The sequence below is a fragment of the Nicotiana tomentosiformis genome, chromosome 12, assembly GCF_000390325.3.
Source record: "Nicotiana tomentosiformis chromosome 12, ASM39032v3, whole genome shotgun sequence".
Taxonomy (NCBI): domain Eukaryota; kingdom Viridiplantae; phylum Streptophyta; class Magnoliopsida; order Solanales; family Solanaceae; genus Nicotiana; species Nicotiana tomentosiformis.
The window spans coordinates 82,250,342-82,269,090 of NC_090823.1; the positions used below are offsets into that span (position 1 = coordinate 82,250,342).

Sequence of the window (18,749 nt, forward strand, 5' to 3'; positions counted from 1 at the left end):
GAGGTTGATTGGCAAGTTGTTGTACGTGACAAATTACTAGACCTGACACTGTATATGTTAGTTATCCAGTGTTTAAGCCAGTCCATGCATGCACCAAAGAAAGAAGTATATGTCAAAAACCAGCCAAGGCTTCTAGTTGAGTGATGAAAACGAATGCGAAGAGTGGAAATTGATGATATGATCTAATTATAGTTTGAGTTTTATGCATTATCACTGAAATTATTTTACTCAATCAAGTCACTTATAAGTTAGTCACGTAATAAAAGTTCTTGATAGTTTCAAGCCCAAGTATACAAAATTTGTTTAAAATTAAAAAGATGCTCACTTTGCCCTATAGGACTAGTTTCTTAAAGATGTTAAATAAGGTATTTATATAATTAATTAAAAGAATTTAAAACAAGGAGAGGGTAATTAGTCAAACTATAATTTTTCAACATTAATAATAAGTAGATTAAAAGTACTGTTACAAAAAAAATCAAAACAAAAAAGATAATGTAATATCATAAAAAGGTAAAGTACTGTTATGAAGCAAAATTGAAGTTCCTAAAATTATCCTTAATTTCCTATAATCCATTTGCTCAACCATACATAAATATACGGACCAATGAGAATATCTAAGAGCATCCATACAACAATAGCACACATATGCTTCAGATATAACCAAAAGGTTATTGAGGATAATTATCACCACATTAAAATGCACAAGCTACTGGACATGTCTTCACTGTTTACTTAAAAGAAGAGAATCACTGAGAAATTAAAATCGACAAGGAATAGCAGATAATGCTAATGAGATCCCCAAGGAATTCAAATTTTGACATCTATAACAATTCCAAGCTTATCAAGTTTCAACAAGCAAAATACTCTTAAGAAATTAAAATCCACATGCAACAGCTGTGGTGCTACTCCAATCCACTTTCATTTCCATGACAGGCTATAGTGCTAAACGAAAACAGAAATGAGAAAACAGCATAACCCAAAACTGTATAGTAAATACTGATCCATTGACCTCTCAACGGTTGGCCTTAGCAACTCTTTCAATCTCATCCTTCTTCTTAATGGCATAGCTGCAGAAACAAAAATCATCAACAGCAGTAAGCAATAAAGTCGCACATATCCAAAAAAATCGATTTGGAAAAAAAAAAAGGTTCGCCAACAAGTATACAATTTTACAACGAAGCAGTACGTTTGGAATATATCTATAATTTTCTAAGATCAGAGAACACTCAAAATCTCAAGCATTTTACCTATTTGAAGAACCCTTGGCAGCATTGATGAGTTCATCTGCAAGGCACTCAGCTATTGTCTTGATGTTCCTGAAAGCACTCTCACGTGCACCAGTTGTCAGCAAATAAATCGCCTGGTTAACACGGCGAAGTGGAGAAATATCAACAGCCTGACGCCTCACAACACCAGCTGAACCAATACGAGTTGCATCTTCCCTTGGCCCACTAATATGATCAAATGGAGAAGACAAAGCTATCAGTGAGACAGATATAATAGTAGGGTATTTGAACAATATTTAGTTGAAGTTGAAAAAAAAGGATCTGAAGTTGAAGTTGGAAAAGAGTATTTGAAAGCTGAAGTTGTGTTTAGACATGAACTACACCTGGAAAAGATGTTTAAAAAGTTGAAGATTTGTGAGTAAAATCATTATTTTATTTGAGAAACTCCTCAAACTAGTATTTCAAATGATCCACCAGCACTTTGGATAGTCAAAGTTCAGTATTTGCAAATACGGAAGCATTTGATGCAGAAATGAGCCCATTGTTACCCCCATTTAAAATAAAACAAAATAAAAGATTGAAGAATATATGAATGAATTAAAAGCCGATCATCTGCGTGGGTGCACCTATTAATGACGGCATCAACAATGACTTGAATTGGGTTCTGGTCAGTCAACAAATGGATGATCTCCATTGCATGCTTGATGATACGGACAGCCATTAGCTTCTTTCCGTTGTTCCGTCCATGCATCATCAGAGAGTTGGTGAGTCTCTCAACAATTGGGCACTGGGCCTTCCTGAAACGCTTAGCCTGGTATCTGCCAGCTGTGTGCGGCATGTAAACCGGATGCTTGGAAGCAGTTGCTGTGATGTAATCCTCAACAGAGATGTCATTGATCTTCACCAAAAAGTGAGATCATAGTTAAGGAGAAAACTTTCTAATAGAAAAATTAAAAATAGTACTCTTGAGTAAAAAAGGCAGAAACAGATCCCTCCCTCCCTCCCTCCCTCCCTCCCTCTCCAGTGTCTGCATTATTTTTTTCATTTACAATTCTAACACAACGTTCTCCACTTCCGGGATGTTATTGAGTAAGAATTACACTTATACTGAGTAGCAACACCTACTTACTTCTCCTTCTTCTATTTCAGGGAATAACCAACTAAAAATAAAGCCCATAATTTTTGCCCTCCTAATCCCACTCCCCACCGAATTAGCTTATTTGGCTATCTGACACCAGCCTATAGGAGTCAAACATTCTAAAGGGGGACATGCAAACCTAAATTCACATAGAAGTAAGTAGTCTCAAAAGTCCTACAATAACCTGGATTCAATGCAAACTAGTGAAAAATATGGCAGCGAAAGAAAAGATGTATATAGATGATACCAATTTGCTAAAGTAAAGTTTTAGTCAAGTTAGTAAGTTCACTATAAGTCCAATAATCCTTAGGAGTCTCTTGGTCCTGTTAGAGATATATATACTTGGTATAAATGTGGAAAACTTCAAGTGCTTAATGGAGCAATGTAGATAGTGAGGATTCGTATTGCCAGTCCAACTTGCTTGGAATTCAACTTGCTGCATTTTCATCTGGCATATTACTATCTTACTGCTGCTTTTTTTATACAGGCCCTATAAGTTGTAAAATCAGTTTTCTGCTTATGGAAAGTCAATTTAACAAATTATCAAGATACATCAACCAGATTAGTTTTTTTTCAAATATCAAAATTTAGATACTAAAGCTCTATAAGCAGCAATTTTCCACATATAATAATAAACACAAAACTAAGTACATTCAGCTTGAATCTAGGTTACTTTTCCAATTTCAAAATTAAAATATACAGGCGCAATAAACTGTAATTTTCCCTGTGCAAATAAAATAAAAAAAGTACAAAGGAAAGAGTTATTAGCAGCTATAGACATGTGACTGTGAAGAAAATGAGCATTTTTAAGGTACCTGGACATCGTCGTAGGTCCAGCGATTGAAAAGCATAACATCACTGTGAACCTTATTCTCTGCGCTTGCATCTACTGGGGCAGCCACTACACCTGCGTCCATTTTTTCTTCTCTGCTCCGATTCTTCACCTGCGGCACTAAATCTAATAGTTAAAATAACGCACATTTCGCATGATTTTTGTGTTTGTATATAAAGAGAGAGAATAAGAAGAGAGTTGCTCACCTTCGGCGGAGAAAGAGTCTTTGCTGCTGTCTGCTGCTGATGTATCAGAGAAGGGAGTGTTTTAGAGCCCTAGAAATTTTATAGTAGGGTTTCGAGGAAGGGGGCAAAAGCAATAATGCGATAGCTCGGCCCAGTAGATATTGGGCTTCTGCTACTATGTCCTGGATCCGACTTTGTCGTCGGGCCCAAATCCAATTACTACAAGTCAATTACCTTTCGCTTTTATTTTCACTATCGTCTTTAGGAGACTATCATGTTCGGAGTTAATCATTCGTAATCGGAGAATTTGCAGTCGTACCCTATATTTGTGTCATATTTTAACTTGTATTCTATTTTTAAAAATTATTAATTTGGTAGTCAGCTGACAAAAAATCCGTAATAATATGACAAGTACACCCCTAACAAAAGATATAAAACCTGCATCACGTATTAATCGCGTAATCTGCAACCTCATTCGTGAAAAAGTATCTCTTCTCAGCAGCTTTATCAGAAAAATCAGAAACTTGTCCAGATTCATCTTCAGAATCACACTTATATGAAGTTGTTTCACCTTGAAGCTAAAACTTCATGCTAATGCATGCTGAAGTTATTTATCCTGCAGTGTACAGCTTTGTCATGAGTTTTATCCGAAACTTCAGTCTAAACATGTTGAAGTTATTTAGTTCATTTGCTAAAACTTCAGACTAAACATATTTAAAATTTTTAGTTCATTTGCTAAAACTTCATACTAAACATGCTTAAGTTATTTAGTTCATTTGCTAAAATTTCATACTAAACATGCTTAAGTTATTTAGTTCATTTGTTAAAATTTCAGACTAAACATGCTTAAGTTTTTTAGTTCACTTGCTAAAACTTCAGACTAAACATGCTTACGTTTTTGTCTTGCAGTATGTAATTTTCTAATGAGTTTTTGCTAATGCATGCCGAAGTTATTGTAGTTCATTTGCTAAAACTTCAAACTAAACATGCTTAAGTTTTTTAATTCACTTGCTAAAACTTCAGACTAAACATGCTTAAATTTTTTAGTTCATTTGCTAAAATTTCAAACTAATCATGCTTAAGTTTTTGTCTTGCAGTATGTAATTTTCTAATGAATTTTTACTAATGCATACCGAAGTTATTTAGTTAATTTGCTAAATTTTCATACCAAAATATGCTGAAGTTTTGTCATGCAGCCTACAGTTTTGTCATGAGTTTTATCCAAAACTTTAGTCTAAATAAGCTAAAATTTTTTAGTTCATTTGCTAAAAGTTCAGACCAAACATGTTTAAGTTTTTGTCTTGCAGTATATAACTTTGTAATTAGTTTTTTCTAATGCATACTGAAGTTATTTAGTTCATTTGCTAAAATTTCATACCAGAACATGTGAAGTTTTGCCCTGCAGTATACAGTTTTGTCAATAATCTTTTATTAAAAAAGGGCAAAATCGTCTTTTAAAAATGCTTTTAACAAAAAATTGGGTACGGATGCAAACGGAAAAATAAAACGGGTATAACTTAGAAAGGGGCGACCAAATAGGACGCCCCATGTAATTTTTACATCAGAATCGGATTTGGATAATTCAACTAGACAAATAATCAATTTTGAATGATCACACGTGAATATGTTGGATGAATCTAAAAGTATAATTAAGTTATATTATGAACTTACAAACTAACAAGTAAAATGAATATATCAATCACATTCATGTTATTGTTGTTCATCTTGAAAAATTTGACAAGCAAGTTGCAAAATTTTGAGGAATAAATATATCGTATTTGAGAAGTGTAAAAGCTTGCTACCCTTTAATGGTAAATATACTAAATTTAGTTGTATTTGTTCTTGCTATTGTATATTTAATTCCCATAATCCCCAATGCAATTGATGTTAGTAAAACGCGCGTTGCGTTGGGAAATATTGAACTCTACTTTTAGTTGATGTGTCTCCTAAGTTCAACCAATTTAGATATGGCCTTAATAGATCCCTTTATTACTGAAAATAATGCAAAGCTAGAATTACATCTAATCCTACAATCCTCATAGAATATGAAAGTAATTTCATGTTTTAACCCTTTTTCTACATGTAGTTACTGGATTACCCTCGACAATCACAGAACTTTTAGATTTTGTTTTATCATTAAATATGGAAGAACAATTTTTCAAAAGTTGCTATCTTGAAAATCTATTAAAACAAACCACTAACAAAATATAAATAAGTAGACAACAAAATGGAAAAATACTACCAAATGTTTTGCTATACTTTTCAACCCCCAACTGCAAGTTTCTTACACAAAATTACAGATTAACAAATAAACTAATATAGAGAATGTACCATAAATGCAATATGTGCGGCATATAAAAAATTTGATTAACAAAAAGATGTGCAGCATATGCATCCAATAACTATTGCTCAATCTGCATGAATCCGCCTTTGATTTGGATTGAGTACTTATAGTTATTGAACTGCTACAACGGCTAAAATCTAAAAATTGAAGGCTTTTGTTAGTCAATAATTCAAGGCAGCTTGTTTGAATATTGGCTGGATGCATTATGTTGACCTGAGCGGTTTTGGTTTTGATGATTGACAAAAGAACACATGCATGAACCATGTCTATGGACAGTGTACATAGGTGACGAGCAGAATCAAGCAAAAGGCATGCACGTGAAAGAGATAAGTATAAGTGGTTATTTCTGATAATCCCTGAATGAAAATGTTGTATATTTGATAAGGAACATGACTCCTTACTTGAAGAGAACTCTATCCAAAATAAGGAAAGAGTTAGAAGTTGAAGATAGCTAGAACTCTTCCACCAAGGAAGAATAGCATTAAAACTCTAGTTATTTCTCATTCTACTAACTCTATATATTGAAGGATGTTCTCATTCTACAGGTACGCACAAACGCTGAAGTTAAACTTAAACGTGAGTTGAGAGCAAAATAGCAAGACATTTTGCAAGCAATTCTTGTGTGATTCAAGTGTGCGAACCTGAAGCTACATGAACCAGATAAAAGAACCAGTTCCAAGCGTCTTTCTTTTATTCTAGTTCAATTGTAGTAGGTGTTTTCAATTTGTACCTTTCAGCTTTATCTAAAAATAATTGTATTAATACTCTGAGTATTCAAGTTAGAGTTAACTTGAAGTTGTCGCAACAGTTAAAGGCTGGTTATCACAACGGGATTAGAATTAATCCTTAGGTTTACAAAGAGTTTTGTAAATGTTATTTTGGCTAAGTGATTTAGTGAAGAGCGTCGTAGTTTTTTCACCTTTTAAGCCGGGTGTTTTTCACGTAAAAATATTTGTGTTCTTTATTTTTCGCATTTACTATTTCCGCAACAGTAGTATAAGAAACACTTAGAAGAATCAGATCCTTCTATAATTAGTGCACACGGACACCACACAAATCACCTACTCTTGTGTGGCATTAACATATAAAACATCACATTATGAACTAAACAATTAACACTCTTATCAAGAACAAAAGCAGCAAAAGATACCAAACATGGTATGAATTCAAATATAAGTCAGAACCCATTGCCTCTACAGAACCAATTCAAAGAAATGGAACAACCGCAGAAAAGGTTTGACATGATAGATGGATGTCAATCTAGCACACACACAAACATATAATATAAGTTATTACCATTGATGCAAAATATTACTATAAACTATTCCAAATACTTTAAGTGCCCAAATTACATGACAATCATGTCCAAAACTATGAGTCTGAGCAAACAAAACCGAAGACTAAATCAAAGCCAGTACAAGTACTCAAGGCAATTTCAATGTGGCATTCATAATTATGCCCTCAGCGCAATCTCCTGGCCTCCCTCTCAGACTCCAGCAGAGTGAGAACATCACCCTCTCTGACTGGTCCCTTGACATTTCTCATGATAAACCTGTTTTGGTCGTCAAGAAACTTGACTCTCACCTGAGTCACCTGTCCTCTGGATCCAGTACGACCCATGACTTTCACCACAATCGCATGCTTGGTTGCAGATTCCATTCTGCAAATGCAGAATATATTTTTAAGAAACCATAGTTAAATAATGGAAAACACCTTGGAGGAGGTCAAATAAAACATTAGTAGAAAGAAGCAAAGCACTCCAAAACCTCGCATTCCAATAACTTAAGAACCATCAATAAGCAAAAGAAACAACACTCAACATGTTGACATACTAAAGCATTTTATCAGAGGCAGATCAATATTTTAAATCAGTGAGTTCAGAACATCTGAGCCCATTACTCATCAGCCACAATTGGTGCAGCTTAATTTAAGTATATTATACAATTTTTTTCATCTATCTGCAACCTGTATATAATGAATGATACAGCAAACAGACATGAGTCACACGACACACAGCAGTGACACCGAAAATATGCATTGGAGGTAACTGGACACAAACAGAAGAAATTTAGAAGCTTCTATTATTGCAGGTCTCACATATGCATTTCCAACAGTACAGTTGCTGATATCCTTCTGTATTTTATGGTACCTCCTTGGCACTGTATTTTACGAAAATATCTTAGCTTATAAAATAATACATATGCATTTCCAACCAGAAGCACTCAGATGACCAAAATAGGGCTAAGGAGCAGATCGACTTCAAAGTTTTTATCCTTATACACCTCCTTCTGATCAGTTTGCTCTGAACAATTCTTGTATCAAGAATCCATCTATTCCACAATGTAGTAGTTTTAAATAATATGGTGGGAAAAATTCCAGGTAAAAGTGGTATATGAAAAGTTAAGGAACCTACACCCAATCGTCTATACTGTTCCAGGAACCTCATGGGTGCACTTATAGGCAGTGGCGGACCCAGGATTTTGTGCAAGCGGGTTCAATCTTAGAAGTACATAACTTTAGTCGTAAAATAGTAGTTGTCAAGTGGGTTCAAATAAAATATTTATACAAAATTTACGCAGCTTTAATCCTAATTTATACATATACACAGTATTATTTTTTGACGAATCGGGTTCAGTTGAACCCGCTTGCCGCCACGTGCGTCCGCTACTGCTTATAGGCAAGACTTCACCTTTTTCAGACAAATAAATTCTTCTTTTCAATGACAGAAGATAAGCATTGGAGGTAACCGGACACAAACACAAAGTAAGTTAGGAGCTTCCATTATTGCAGGTCTCACATATCCTTTCCAACTAAAATGACGAAACTAGGCAGAGGAGCGTATCCACTTCACATGTTTTCAACCTAGGTTAATGGTTCTTTTCTCTGCAGGCTATTTCCTTATATACCTCCTTCTTCTCAGCCTGCTATGAACAATTTTTGTATGCATAGAATGAAACTTCTTTCCATAAGGGAACATTTTTTTATAATTCTTGTAAGTATACAAAAAGAGAAAAAAAACCTACACCCAATCAACAATATTGTTCCTGGAACCTCATGAGTGAACCCAAAAAGCAAGATTTCACCTTTTTTTCACACAAACAAGTTCTTGTTTTCAAATAAAAAATTAGGTGCTCACACTAGCCCTAAGCAATGAGATAATTAAAATAAAAAGAACAATGATTTTGATACACATGTTCCCTTCTTCTCTGATTAATGCAAACTTGTTTTTCAAATACCCATTTTATCAGCATGCAACATTCAGTCAGAAAAATTCAATTAGAATATAGATCTATTATTAGATCAAGCACACAAATCTAAGTTGAGCTAAAAGATTGAGTCCTATTATAGAATTTGACCAAAAGAAAAACAGCTGAATGAAAAAACATTAAAAACAGAATACTGAAACAACACTTATTTGTTTTGGGGGGAAAGAAAAATAGCTTACCTTGGAAGAGCGGAGGAACGAGTTGAAAGCTACGACGGCCAACGAAAGCTCACACAACGCTAATGGATTTTGAAGTAAAACACTAATGAGTACATATATATAGTGAAGCTTTCCGTAATTACTTTTGTATCCCTTGTCAACGCTGTAGACTTAAGGACACTCGCGTCAGAAAAAATAAAGAGACAACAAAATAGAAAAAATATATACAAGAGTCTATATAAAGAAAAAGAGCAATTCTTAAACTTGTATATCCTTTTTTTTAAGGCCAAAATCATACACACACCCCTAAACTTGTTCGGGTTTTCCTCTCAGACACCTTACCTAGGATTTGTTTCGATTGAATAGGGTCAAAATTGTCCTCGAACTATCGAAAATAGTTCAAATATACCCTCTGTTTGTTTTTAGTACCAAATTTGTCCTCGTCATCTAAAAATTGGACCATTATTACCCTAAAAACTAATGGCTGCCACATCAGCTTTAGGACATACTTAAATATTATGGAAAAGGGTCAAAATTACCCTCAAACTATCGAAAATAGTTCAATTATATTCTACGTTTTGTGTTTGGTACCAAATATATCCTTGACGTCTAAAAATTGGACCATTACTGCCCTAAAAACTAACGGCCGTCACATAAACTCACGTGAACAACAAAAGTCTATCTCCAACATACGGTCCTCCATCTTGACAAAAGCCCCCACGGATAAAATTTCTTTCTCCATTTTCATTCGTTGACTCATCAAAGTGTTGCTCCTTCCAAATAATTAAAGCTACACCAATCTTATTATGAGAAATTTAGTTGGGTTATTATTAAGATTCAGAAATCTATATAAAAAAAAAATTCAATATACTATACAAGAAATAAAATATCAATTTTTATCACTTAAAATCATAAATCTTATCGCAAAAATGGTGGAAAACAACAAAAGCTGCATATTGCAGTACTCCCATGGCTAGCTATCCAAGCTCATATCTCAAAAAGGTCACAAATTAATTGTAGAGATATATCCTTTTAAAAACAACTCTCATAAAAAACTCGAAAACCATTAGAATGAGACCATCCTTCCACTTCCAGCCTTCATCAGCAGAAAAGAAAAGAAGACCGACCGCAAATAAGACATAGACCCAAAACCTCAAAAAAAGATACACTTTTTAGACACCATCTAATCCTTCCCCTCCTCAGTGGCCTACCTAGCAGGCCACCTGAAGTGCTTCACTGCGCCTTCACGAGAAATACAGCAACCCCTCGCAGAAAATGGAAAAAGAAATTTTATCTGTGGGGCCTTTTATCAAGATGGAGGATCGTCTGTTGGAGATAGACTTTTGTTGTTCACGTGAGCTTATGTGACAGCCGTTAGTTTTTAGGGCAGTAATGGTCCAATTTTTAGATACCAGGGACATATTTGGTACCAAACACAAAACAGAGGATATAATTGAGTTATTTTCGATAGTTTGAGGGCAATTTTAATCCTTTTTTCTTAATATTTAAGTATGTCCAAAAGCTGATGTGGCAGCCGTTAGTTTGTAAGGTAATAATGGTCCAATTGTTAAATAGCAAGGACAAATTTGGTACCAAAAATAAACGGAGGGTATATTTGAGCTATTTTTGATAGTTCGAGGACAATTTTGTCCCTTTTCCGCTTGTAGTACTCAAAATTTGAACCAATTAGACACTTTTTTTATAGTCAGCAAAAAACTAAAGAGAGTGTAATACACTTGCAAATGATGTGGCAAATTGATGAATTAACCGATGACATTTGGCATTTGGTCCAAAATAATAATTAACAAAATGAATTATGAGGAAAAAACAAAAAGTATTTTTAAGAGAAAAAAGAAAAATAATAACCCCAGCCACCCGCCCAGACCCTTCCTTCCATATTCTCATGCTAAGCCATAAGCCGCGTCTCTAACCATAATATTTTTTTGGGGTTTATAGATTTAATTCACTTGTAATTTTAGATCTAATATTTTTAGTTTTTTATCTAATATTTTCGAGAAGAAAAGAGAAAGGGGATAGAAAAGAGAGTAGTAGTAGTGATGGGTCTCCATTTTTTCCGGCGAGCAAGATGGTGGTGGTTGTCAGAATTAACGAAAAAGGAGTGGTGGTGGTTTTCGGATCTGAAAAAGATGAAGAAAGTGGTGGAACTGGTTCGAAAAAAGGAGTAGTAGCGTCGGCAGGCGATGATGGTAGAAGTGGTGGAACTGGTTCGAAAAAGGAGGAAGAAGCGGCATGGTGGCGGCGGTAATGACATATCTGAAGATAAAACGATGATAGTGGTGGAGGAGGTGAGGTAGCTGAAGAAAGAAGAGAAAGGTGGATTGTGGTGGCGGCGGCGGCGACAGCGCCAAGGGTGGTGGATGGTGGAGAAGTTATGGCAAAGAAGAATGGAGAAGAAAGAGATTAAAAAAAAAAGAAAAAGAGAAAAGCTAAAAATAGTACATCTAGCAAATAGTGTTTAATGGGTATAAAATTTTGAGGTTTTGACTAATATTATCCCTTATCTTTGAGGGTAGGTCTATTTTGGTCCCTCAAATATAACCTTGAGTATATTTAGTCCCTTAAGTATACTAAAGTGGAGTATCTTTAAGTATGCTAAAGTGGAGCATCTTTAGTCTCACTACAGAGGTTTTGATCAATATTGTCCCTTATCTTTGACGGTAGATTTATTTTGGTCCCTCAAAGATAGCCCTGAGCATATTTAATCCCTTAAGTATGCTAAAGTGGAGCACCTTTAGTCTCACTGACACAATGTGTTCAAAAACTAACGGTGTTACCCAACTCTGATTCATGAAGCAAATCTTCTGCTCTGAAGCAAAAATTGCCTCTTTTTTTATGGGATAACGCAAATTATCACTTTAATTTCTCATTTTTAGATAATGTCTTCTAAAGTTCGACCTTGAAAATATCTCCTTATGTGCCAGTTTTCAATGAGAAAATGACACTGTATAGCCGCTATAAAAATAATAGCCGAAAAAATATATAAAATTTGTAAATTGTTTTGTGTATATATATACATTTAAAAATTTCGGTTGATTTTTCCAAAAAGAAAAGTTAAAATTTAAAAAAAATAGAGCTGACGGGATCTCTTCTAGGCATATATATACAAAATATATAAATTTTATATATTTTTCGGCTATTATTTTTATAGCGGCTATACAGTGTCATTTTCTCATTGAAAACTAGCATAAAAGGAGATATTTTCAAGGTCGAAATTTTAGAAGACATTATCTAAAAATGAGAAATTAAAGTGATAATTTGTGTTATCCAATAAAAAAAGAGGTAACTTTTGCTTCAGAGCAGAAGATTTGTTTCATGAATCAGAGTTGGGTAACGCCGTTAGTTTTTGAACACATTGTGTCAGTGAGATTAAAGGTACTCCACTTTAGCATACTTAAGGGATCAAATATGCTCAGGGCTATATTTGAGAGACCAAAATAGACATACCCTAAAAGATAAGGGACAATATTGATCAAAATCTCATAAAATTTTAGTAGTGGAAGTGTTCCATTGAAACAAATCTTAGATAAGGTGTCTAAGAGGGAGAGTCGGACAAGTTGAGGAGGCTGCCTGTGATTTTGACCTTTTTTTTAATACGGCCTAATTTGGGTTATGGTACTTGTCTCTCACAAATATTGATATTGAATAGTTTTATCCATCCAAACTTAGATACATATAAATAAATCACCTAGTCTTTATCTTTGCTATATTTTCACATGGGATTTTCCTTTTCTTTTGATTGGTCTATAATTAAGGCCCTTCTTAAGAGACATTATGTAGTGGCTCAAAATGAGTGAAAATTTTAGTACTACTAACAAGTATATGAGGTTTTGATGATAGCTATTGCTTTTTTCAAATAGCCATTGGGGCATAATATACTTTAAATGATGAATGACGGGATATTGTGACTCATTAGGAATATATTTTAGGGGAATTTTTCATTTGCTTTTCTTTCAATTTTTATACTATGTTAGAGACTCCTTTATAGTTTATACTGATCAGAGGGTTAGTTTTCTTCAACAGTAAAAAACTAAGAATATTATTAGTAGATGTTATAACCTCTTCCTATAACTGGCATCCTAATTTTATTTTGATCATAAGTATTCATTTATCTTACAGAAACTTCATTGCTTTCCATGCACTTTGCATAGCGGAATATGGTACTCGAAATCCAGCAATGAAACTTCCTGAAGTCAATATAGATTTTTGAATTAAAGGATAATCAATATTCAGATGAACACAATTGAGTAAGAGAAAAAAAATTGAGAGACTTTATTTGATCTTTTATTCTAAATAATCTTCAAAAGAATGGATTAAAGAATAATTACATCTTGGTGTAGGGGGGGGGGGGGGGGGGTTATTCAAGAGGGAAAAGAGACAAACAAACAAAACTGCAATTTCTCGATTAGTAGAGAAATGCTGAAGGAGAAATCCTAGTAGAAAATTCCCTACTGTGAGAATAATTGTATTTCTCTGAAACTACAAATTAAATCAGTCAAAACTCGCATCTCTTTTTACTGATGGAGTACTATCTTGTTCAGAGAATACCACCACTTCAAAACTAGGTCTTTTGCCTTCAGTTGCTTCTCTAGAAAAGATAGTAGGAGTATAACGAGGAGCAGATTTTGAGGGAGTTGAAAAAGCAGTTCTTGGAGACAAATGCACCTCCTCCATAACGCGAAATTGGAGCTCGGACGGATAGTCCCTCATGCATCCAATACGAGGTCCAGCTCCAGTTGTCCATCTGCAAGAAAATTGATGAGCCAATTGATATGACTTTTTACCTATATGTGAATTTATTCTCTTGATTATCTTTTCTTCGGGTACAGATTCTTTGTTCTCATCTTCATTTTCATGATCAAATAAATTCTTCTTTGAAACTGAACATTCCGTATCCGATAAATATTCTTCTGGTGTCTCATATCCATCTGCTGGAGTTTCCACGGGCTGCAGCATGCTGTCTTTTGGTTCTTGGCCCGTCTCCTTAAACAACTTGAGAATGCCTTCCCTTTCTGGTATTTCAACAGAAATTTTGGGTCGTGATACTCTGGGCTGCCTTGAGTCATCCTTGTTAGTAGAATCAATCTTCTTTGTAATTGTGTCTGAGCTTTTGAGGTTGCTCTCTTCATTGGATTGGCTGAAATCTGAGGCTGATAAGTTATTACGTATGTTGACACCGCATTCCATCCTGATAAAGGGAGCTTCCTCATAATTTGTGAATTTCTGCAACATCAGGATTGAAGTTTAACAAATTATCCATGCCTCATTCAGCCACCAAGTTATATGTTAGTGAGTGCAAAATATCATTGATCCACTACTCCTTTAATTGTGACAGTGAGTATTAATTTAGCGCATATATATACATTTTCTATAACTTTCCAGCTAACTATATATATATATATATATATATATATATACACATATATACATATAAAGCACGGCCGCACCCACCATAAGATTTGAAAATTGTGTGACAATTTCTAGCTGACTTGATGGTTTTATACTTTTGCATAAAATTTTCTAACGAACCCCGAGATAACAACTCCTTTTGGAATAAAAGTTTGTGTTAAAATGATTATTTGTTAGCTAATGCTTAGAAGTCCTTCAAGAGTGGATCGGAGATGAGTTATCCTACCTGAACAATAGAGACATCAACATTATGTTGCTTAAGAAATAACATGAATGCTTCAAAATTCTCCTCTGTGGGGAGGTAATGTCCACTCTGAGGCCAGACCGCCTATTTCATGCGAAAAATTTAGATTCATCAAAATGAGGTTTCAGAGAAAGAAATGTTACCACATTTTGCAAAATCATGGCAGTTTTCTTACCTTTATAACACCATCTTCCGCCACTAATCTCCCCGCAGACAATGTGGCGCCACCAGCCAAGAAACTTGAATGCTGAAATGTGCCTTTTTGCTTCATCCCAACATACAAAATCTTAGACACGCTAAGCACAAAGATCCACTTTGCATCTTGAGGGCCTCCCCTTGTATCTAGCAGCCTTCTGCTCTGCTTGTATATGAATTTTCCATCCACAATGACAACTTCATATGCCTCCCTCTCTATCTGTGATTATTCATAGCTGGTGAGTTGCAAACAACATATGCTCTCAAGCATATTGTCCTACTTCATACGGCCTAGAGTAGTGCAATCTAACTAGAATACCAGCAAAAAATAGTTAACAATTGAATTTCTTACAGTAGAATGCACAATTACTTCTATAAACAAGTTATATGAAATAGGAGCTAAGACATCACTTCATATGATTTTGAATATCAACTGCCATTTGACACAACGTAACCCACTACTCTTTACATTAATATAAAAAAATAATTTCACAAAACCGCTTTAGCCTGATGCATGTGCAACCAAGCATGCATCGGATAACTTTATACAGATGTTCAATGGTTTTATTATATGTTAAACCTAAATCTAAGAACTTGCCTATGACATCTGAAAACTTTTGAGAAATTTGATGCTCCAGAAAAGAAGAGAAAACTCACCGGACCAAGATACTTGATGCATTCTTGTTGAAGTTTTGATCTAGGGCACCTCTCAAGATTCACTTCTTTACCTTCACCTATGTCCAGCCTGCAATGCAACATCCAAGGGGAAAATGCCACATTTTACTAATCAAAATTGAAGTTCCTTTGTTTGCTTAAATTTCTTGCTAATCCAAAAATCTAACCAATAGAAGAAGGGTTGTTTACTGTCAGCTTGGAGCCACTTGGTGTAATAAAATCGAAGATTATGACCATAGCGATGTCGAGGATCAATCTGTTCATCAAGATTGATTAAGAAGACAGACAGAAATCCCACAAAAATGAACTTTGACATTGTTAAACTTCGTTCTTGAGAAGGGAACTTACAGCTTCAAGCCAATGTTGCAATGCAAGCTTACGTGCTTTTCCATCTTTGGACAGACCTTTACCCACCTACCAACACACGCGAATTCCTAAAATCATAACTTAATCAAAGAAAAAGAAAGGAGAAAACAAGAAAAGAACCTGACAGGATGTTATAAGGTTAATCCATACCTTAGCAGCTCTAGTTAACGCTCTTGACCAGCGAGAAACAGCAGTTTGAGGTTTCTCAGTTTCAAAGAATGATATAGAACTGTGCTTGAGTTCAACAGAATCTAATAGCTTCCACCTATAAAATACACCAAAAATTTCAACTTTATTACTCAAACCAACGTGCGTAAGGCATGAAAATATCATGACAAATATACACAACAAAAGTTTCATAACTATAACTATGAACTATTATACCATCTCTGCTCAACTAGAACAGCACAATCAGCAAGCTGTCTTCGGGTACGAAAACTTTTATATGTCTTCTGCAACTTTACAGCAGCTTGATCTCTATGTTTTCCACATTTCGCTGGTAGCATCCTAGTATCTTTCTCATATATGTTATGGAGTTTTGGAGAAACTTCTTCCCCGTTCAATATAATGTCTGATCTAATGATCTTCTTATCCTCCTTGTCAGATACAAGAGTCTTCAATGCAATCTTGGCCTCAAATTCCCTCCTTTTATAGGTAAGAGTTCCCTCAAGGATCATATTTCCAGAACTAAAAGATTTCAAAATTGACTTTCTATTAATTTGGTCACTGAAATTCCTGGGCTGTAATGCAATCCTCATATCATCACTTCCTAAACTTAATGTTCTCACCAAATAAGATTCAACCCGAGTATCCAAATCCTCAAAATTGGCAAACGGACAGGAAAATGTTATTCCCATCTCCCCTGCAAAGAAGTCACTAGGATGTTAAGTATATGCCAAGTATGAAATCTCAAAAATATAAACATCTGTGATAATCAAGATAAAGGCATAAGATATTAATTCCATCAACAATTTTTAAGTTTATGATGCTTTTATATTGAACAATGCTAACAAGAGAAACTATTCTCTGTAGTTTTATATCAGAAAAATCAAAATAGCATAACCAAGAGCCAGATACTCAAGTTCATTCCTATTTAAACCCAAAAAGAAAAACACAGACCATGGTTCTCCATTTAATTTCATCCCAGGCCAATATTTTACAAAAATAAATATAAAAATAAGAGGTACTAAAAGTTCTCTACATTTTTTATTGGCATAAAAATCTCTAATAAGGCTAAAAGACTCGTAGAAATCATAGGACCTAAATTAAACATACGTGACTAAAATATATTTCCAACTAATTAATATCTCCTACCTAGATATTTTTTTTCTATAATGCCCTATCTTTTTTTATGTATTCCGAGGATTGCAGATATGCAAATTTTTCTAGATAACTGTTTTTAATGTGATTTTAGGTCAATCTTGTTCCTTTTTAATACCTTCACTCCCCATTGTTCATACCTACAGCTGGTGCATGTGCATGAAATTAACAAACCATCTCAAGGGACCTTGTTTAATATGCTACTTAATGAAAGAAAAATAATATAGAAAAATCTAAATGAAATGGCATTAGAGTTTACATGTGATGTGAGGATCTATATTTTCAGTGGCCCCATTGATGAATACCATCTTACCCCAAAACCCAATTTATTTGATGGAACAATCACAAAATATAATATACTATCTCAACCTTCATATTATAGTTTAAAAAAAAAAAAAAACAAAAAAAAAACAAAAAATAAAAATCAAATTACATTAAAACATATAATTATAAGCTAGATGGTTCTATTCTGCCTTTGGCCTACAATATATTTTTTTACATGGAATTCCATCATAAATGTATGAATGCCCCAGGAACAGGATCAAAGCATAAACAATTTATTTTTGATAAATAAATAATTTTATGGGGCTAACTGTACAATCCGATCCATCTCCTGAAAACAATATGCCCATATTAAACTTCAAAGCTGCAACAGCAATATAACAAAAAATAAGCAGAAATGAAGAGCAACATGGAAAATGGAGAGGTTTAAGTCACAAGAATTCTGAATGGAATACATGAATATAAGGTTGAAGCTGACAAATTATTAATAAAGTAAACGACACAATATTAATGCATATAATCCAAAAACAACATGAAACAATGTTAAAAGATCTGATATTTTTTCACGTGTATCACACTAAAAAAAAAAGAAAGACAATAATTTGGTAATTACAACTTTTTACCTTATCCGATACCTACGAGAATGACAATTTATCAAATTTGAATATTAAAGGTTGAATCTTTGGAATGCAGCGGGAAAGAAGAGAAGAAAGAAAAAGAAAATAGAGGAAAGCAGAAAGAGAAAGAAAATGTTGTGTTGGTGGACAGAAACCGACTTGTGAGATGCCGCAAAGAATTTGGGTTTCCTTCTATTCAGAATGCTGACCAATTAAGCTAAGCAAACATACATGAAAAAGTTCACTTACGCTTAGCCAAACAAATGAAAGCAAAAATTATGGTTAAGTATACGTAGTATTTCTATGTAATTTTACTTTAATTTCTAATTATTTTGATGTAAATATTACAGCGGGCGGGTAAGTATTTATTTTATTTGTTGTATTTGGGGCCATTTGCTTCTTTATGTGTACAATTTCTCCTTCAGACTCACTGATTTGTATTGGTATACTATGTATGTGGCGATGTACATTAGT

General features: G+C 34.2%; 3 protein-coding genes across 4 annotated transcripts; all 3 read right to left on the reverse strand.

The window, feature by feature from the left end:
* Positions 1-803: 803 nt before the first annotated feature.
* On the reverse strand, positions 804-3,536 carry LOC104100510 (small ribosomal subunit protein uS7-like). 2 transcript variants are annotated; one of them, XM_009607752.4, is made up of 5 exons: positions 3,403-3,536; positions 3,180-3,308; positions 1,853-2,124; positions 1,248-1,451; positions 804-1,067 (listed from the first exon to the last, which is right to left on the reverse strand). In XM_009607752.4, exons 2-5 carry the CDS (start codon positions 3,279-3,281, stop codon positions 1,013-1,015), a joined length of 633 nt encoding a protein of 210 aa, XP_009606047.1. In that variant the 5' UTR covers positions 3,282-3,308; positions 3,403-3,536; the 3' UTR covers positions 804-1,012. The 2 variants fall into 2 exon arrangements, with proteins under 2 accessions (XP_009606047.1, XP_070048345.1); XM_070192244.1 differs by having other exon boundaries at positions 3,180-3,316; positions 3,403-3,447.
* Positions 3,537-7,005: 3,469 nt separating this feature from the next.
* LOC104100509 (small ribosomal subunit protein eS28) lies at positions 7,006-9,309 on the reverse strand. The gene is made up of 2 exons (XM_033657202.2): positions 9,171-9,309; positions 7,006-7,385 (listed from the first exon to the last, which is right to left on the reverse strand). Exon 2 carries the CDS (start codon positions 7,382-7,384, stop codon positions 7,187-7,189), a length of 198 nt encoding a protein of 65 aa, XP_033513093.1. The 5' UTR covers position 7,385; positions 9,171-9,309; the 3' UTR covers positions 7,006-7,186.
* Positions 9,310-13,415: 4,106 nt separating this feature from the next.
* Positions 13,416-18,460, reverse strand: LOC104100508 (IQ domain-containing protein IQM6-like). The gene is made up of 9 exons (XM_009607749.4): positions 18,282-18,460; positions 16,441-16,918; positions 16,207-16,321; positions 16,039-16,104; positions 15,858-15,946; positions 15,673-15,760; positions 14,996-15,235; positions 14,803-14,904; positions 13,416-14,390 (listed from the first exon to the last, which is right to left on the reverse strand). The coding sequence occupies exons 2-9, from the start codon at positions 16,911-16,913 to the stop codon at positions 13,659-13,661; spliced, it is 1,905 nt and encodes a 634-aa protein (XP_009606044.1). The 5' UTR covers positions 16,914-16,918; positions 18,282-18,460; the 3' UTR covers positions 13,416-13,658.
* Between the last annotated feature and the right edge of the window lie 289 nt (positions 18,461-18,749).

Excerpts from the sequence above, each read along its gene's own strand:
- LOC104100510 (XM_009607752.4), bottom strand. The coding sequence starts at position 3,281 with ATGGACGCAGGTGTAGTGGCTGCCCCAGTAGATGCAAGCGCAGAGAAT. Across the intron at positions 1,452-1,852 it reads GTTGATGCCGTCATTAATAG|TGGGCCAAGGGAAGATGCAA; the intron begins GTGCACCCACGC and ends TGATCATATTAG. Across the intron at positions 1,068-1,247 it reads GCCAAGGGTTCTTCAAATAG|CTATGCCATTAAGAAGAAGG; the intron begins GTAAAATGCTTG and ends TTGTTTCTGCAG.
- LOC104100509 (XM_033657202.2), bottom strand. The coding sequence starts at position 7,384 with ATGGAATCTGCAACCAAGCATGCGATTGTGGTGAAAGTCATGGGTCGT.
- LOC104100508 (XM_009607749.4), bottom strand. The coding sequence starts at position 16,913 with ATGGGAATAACATTTTCCTGTCCGTTTGCCAATTTTGAGGATTTGGAT. Across the intron at positions 14,905-14,995 it reads CGGAAGATGGTGTTATAAAG|GCGGTCTGGCCTCAGAGTGG; the intron begins GTAAGAAAACTG and ends CGCATGAAATAG. Across the intron at positions 14,391-14,802 it reads TTGATGTCTCTATTGTTCAG|AAATTCACAAATTATGAGGA; the intron begins GTAGGATAACTC and ends CTGATGTTGCAG.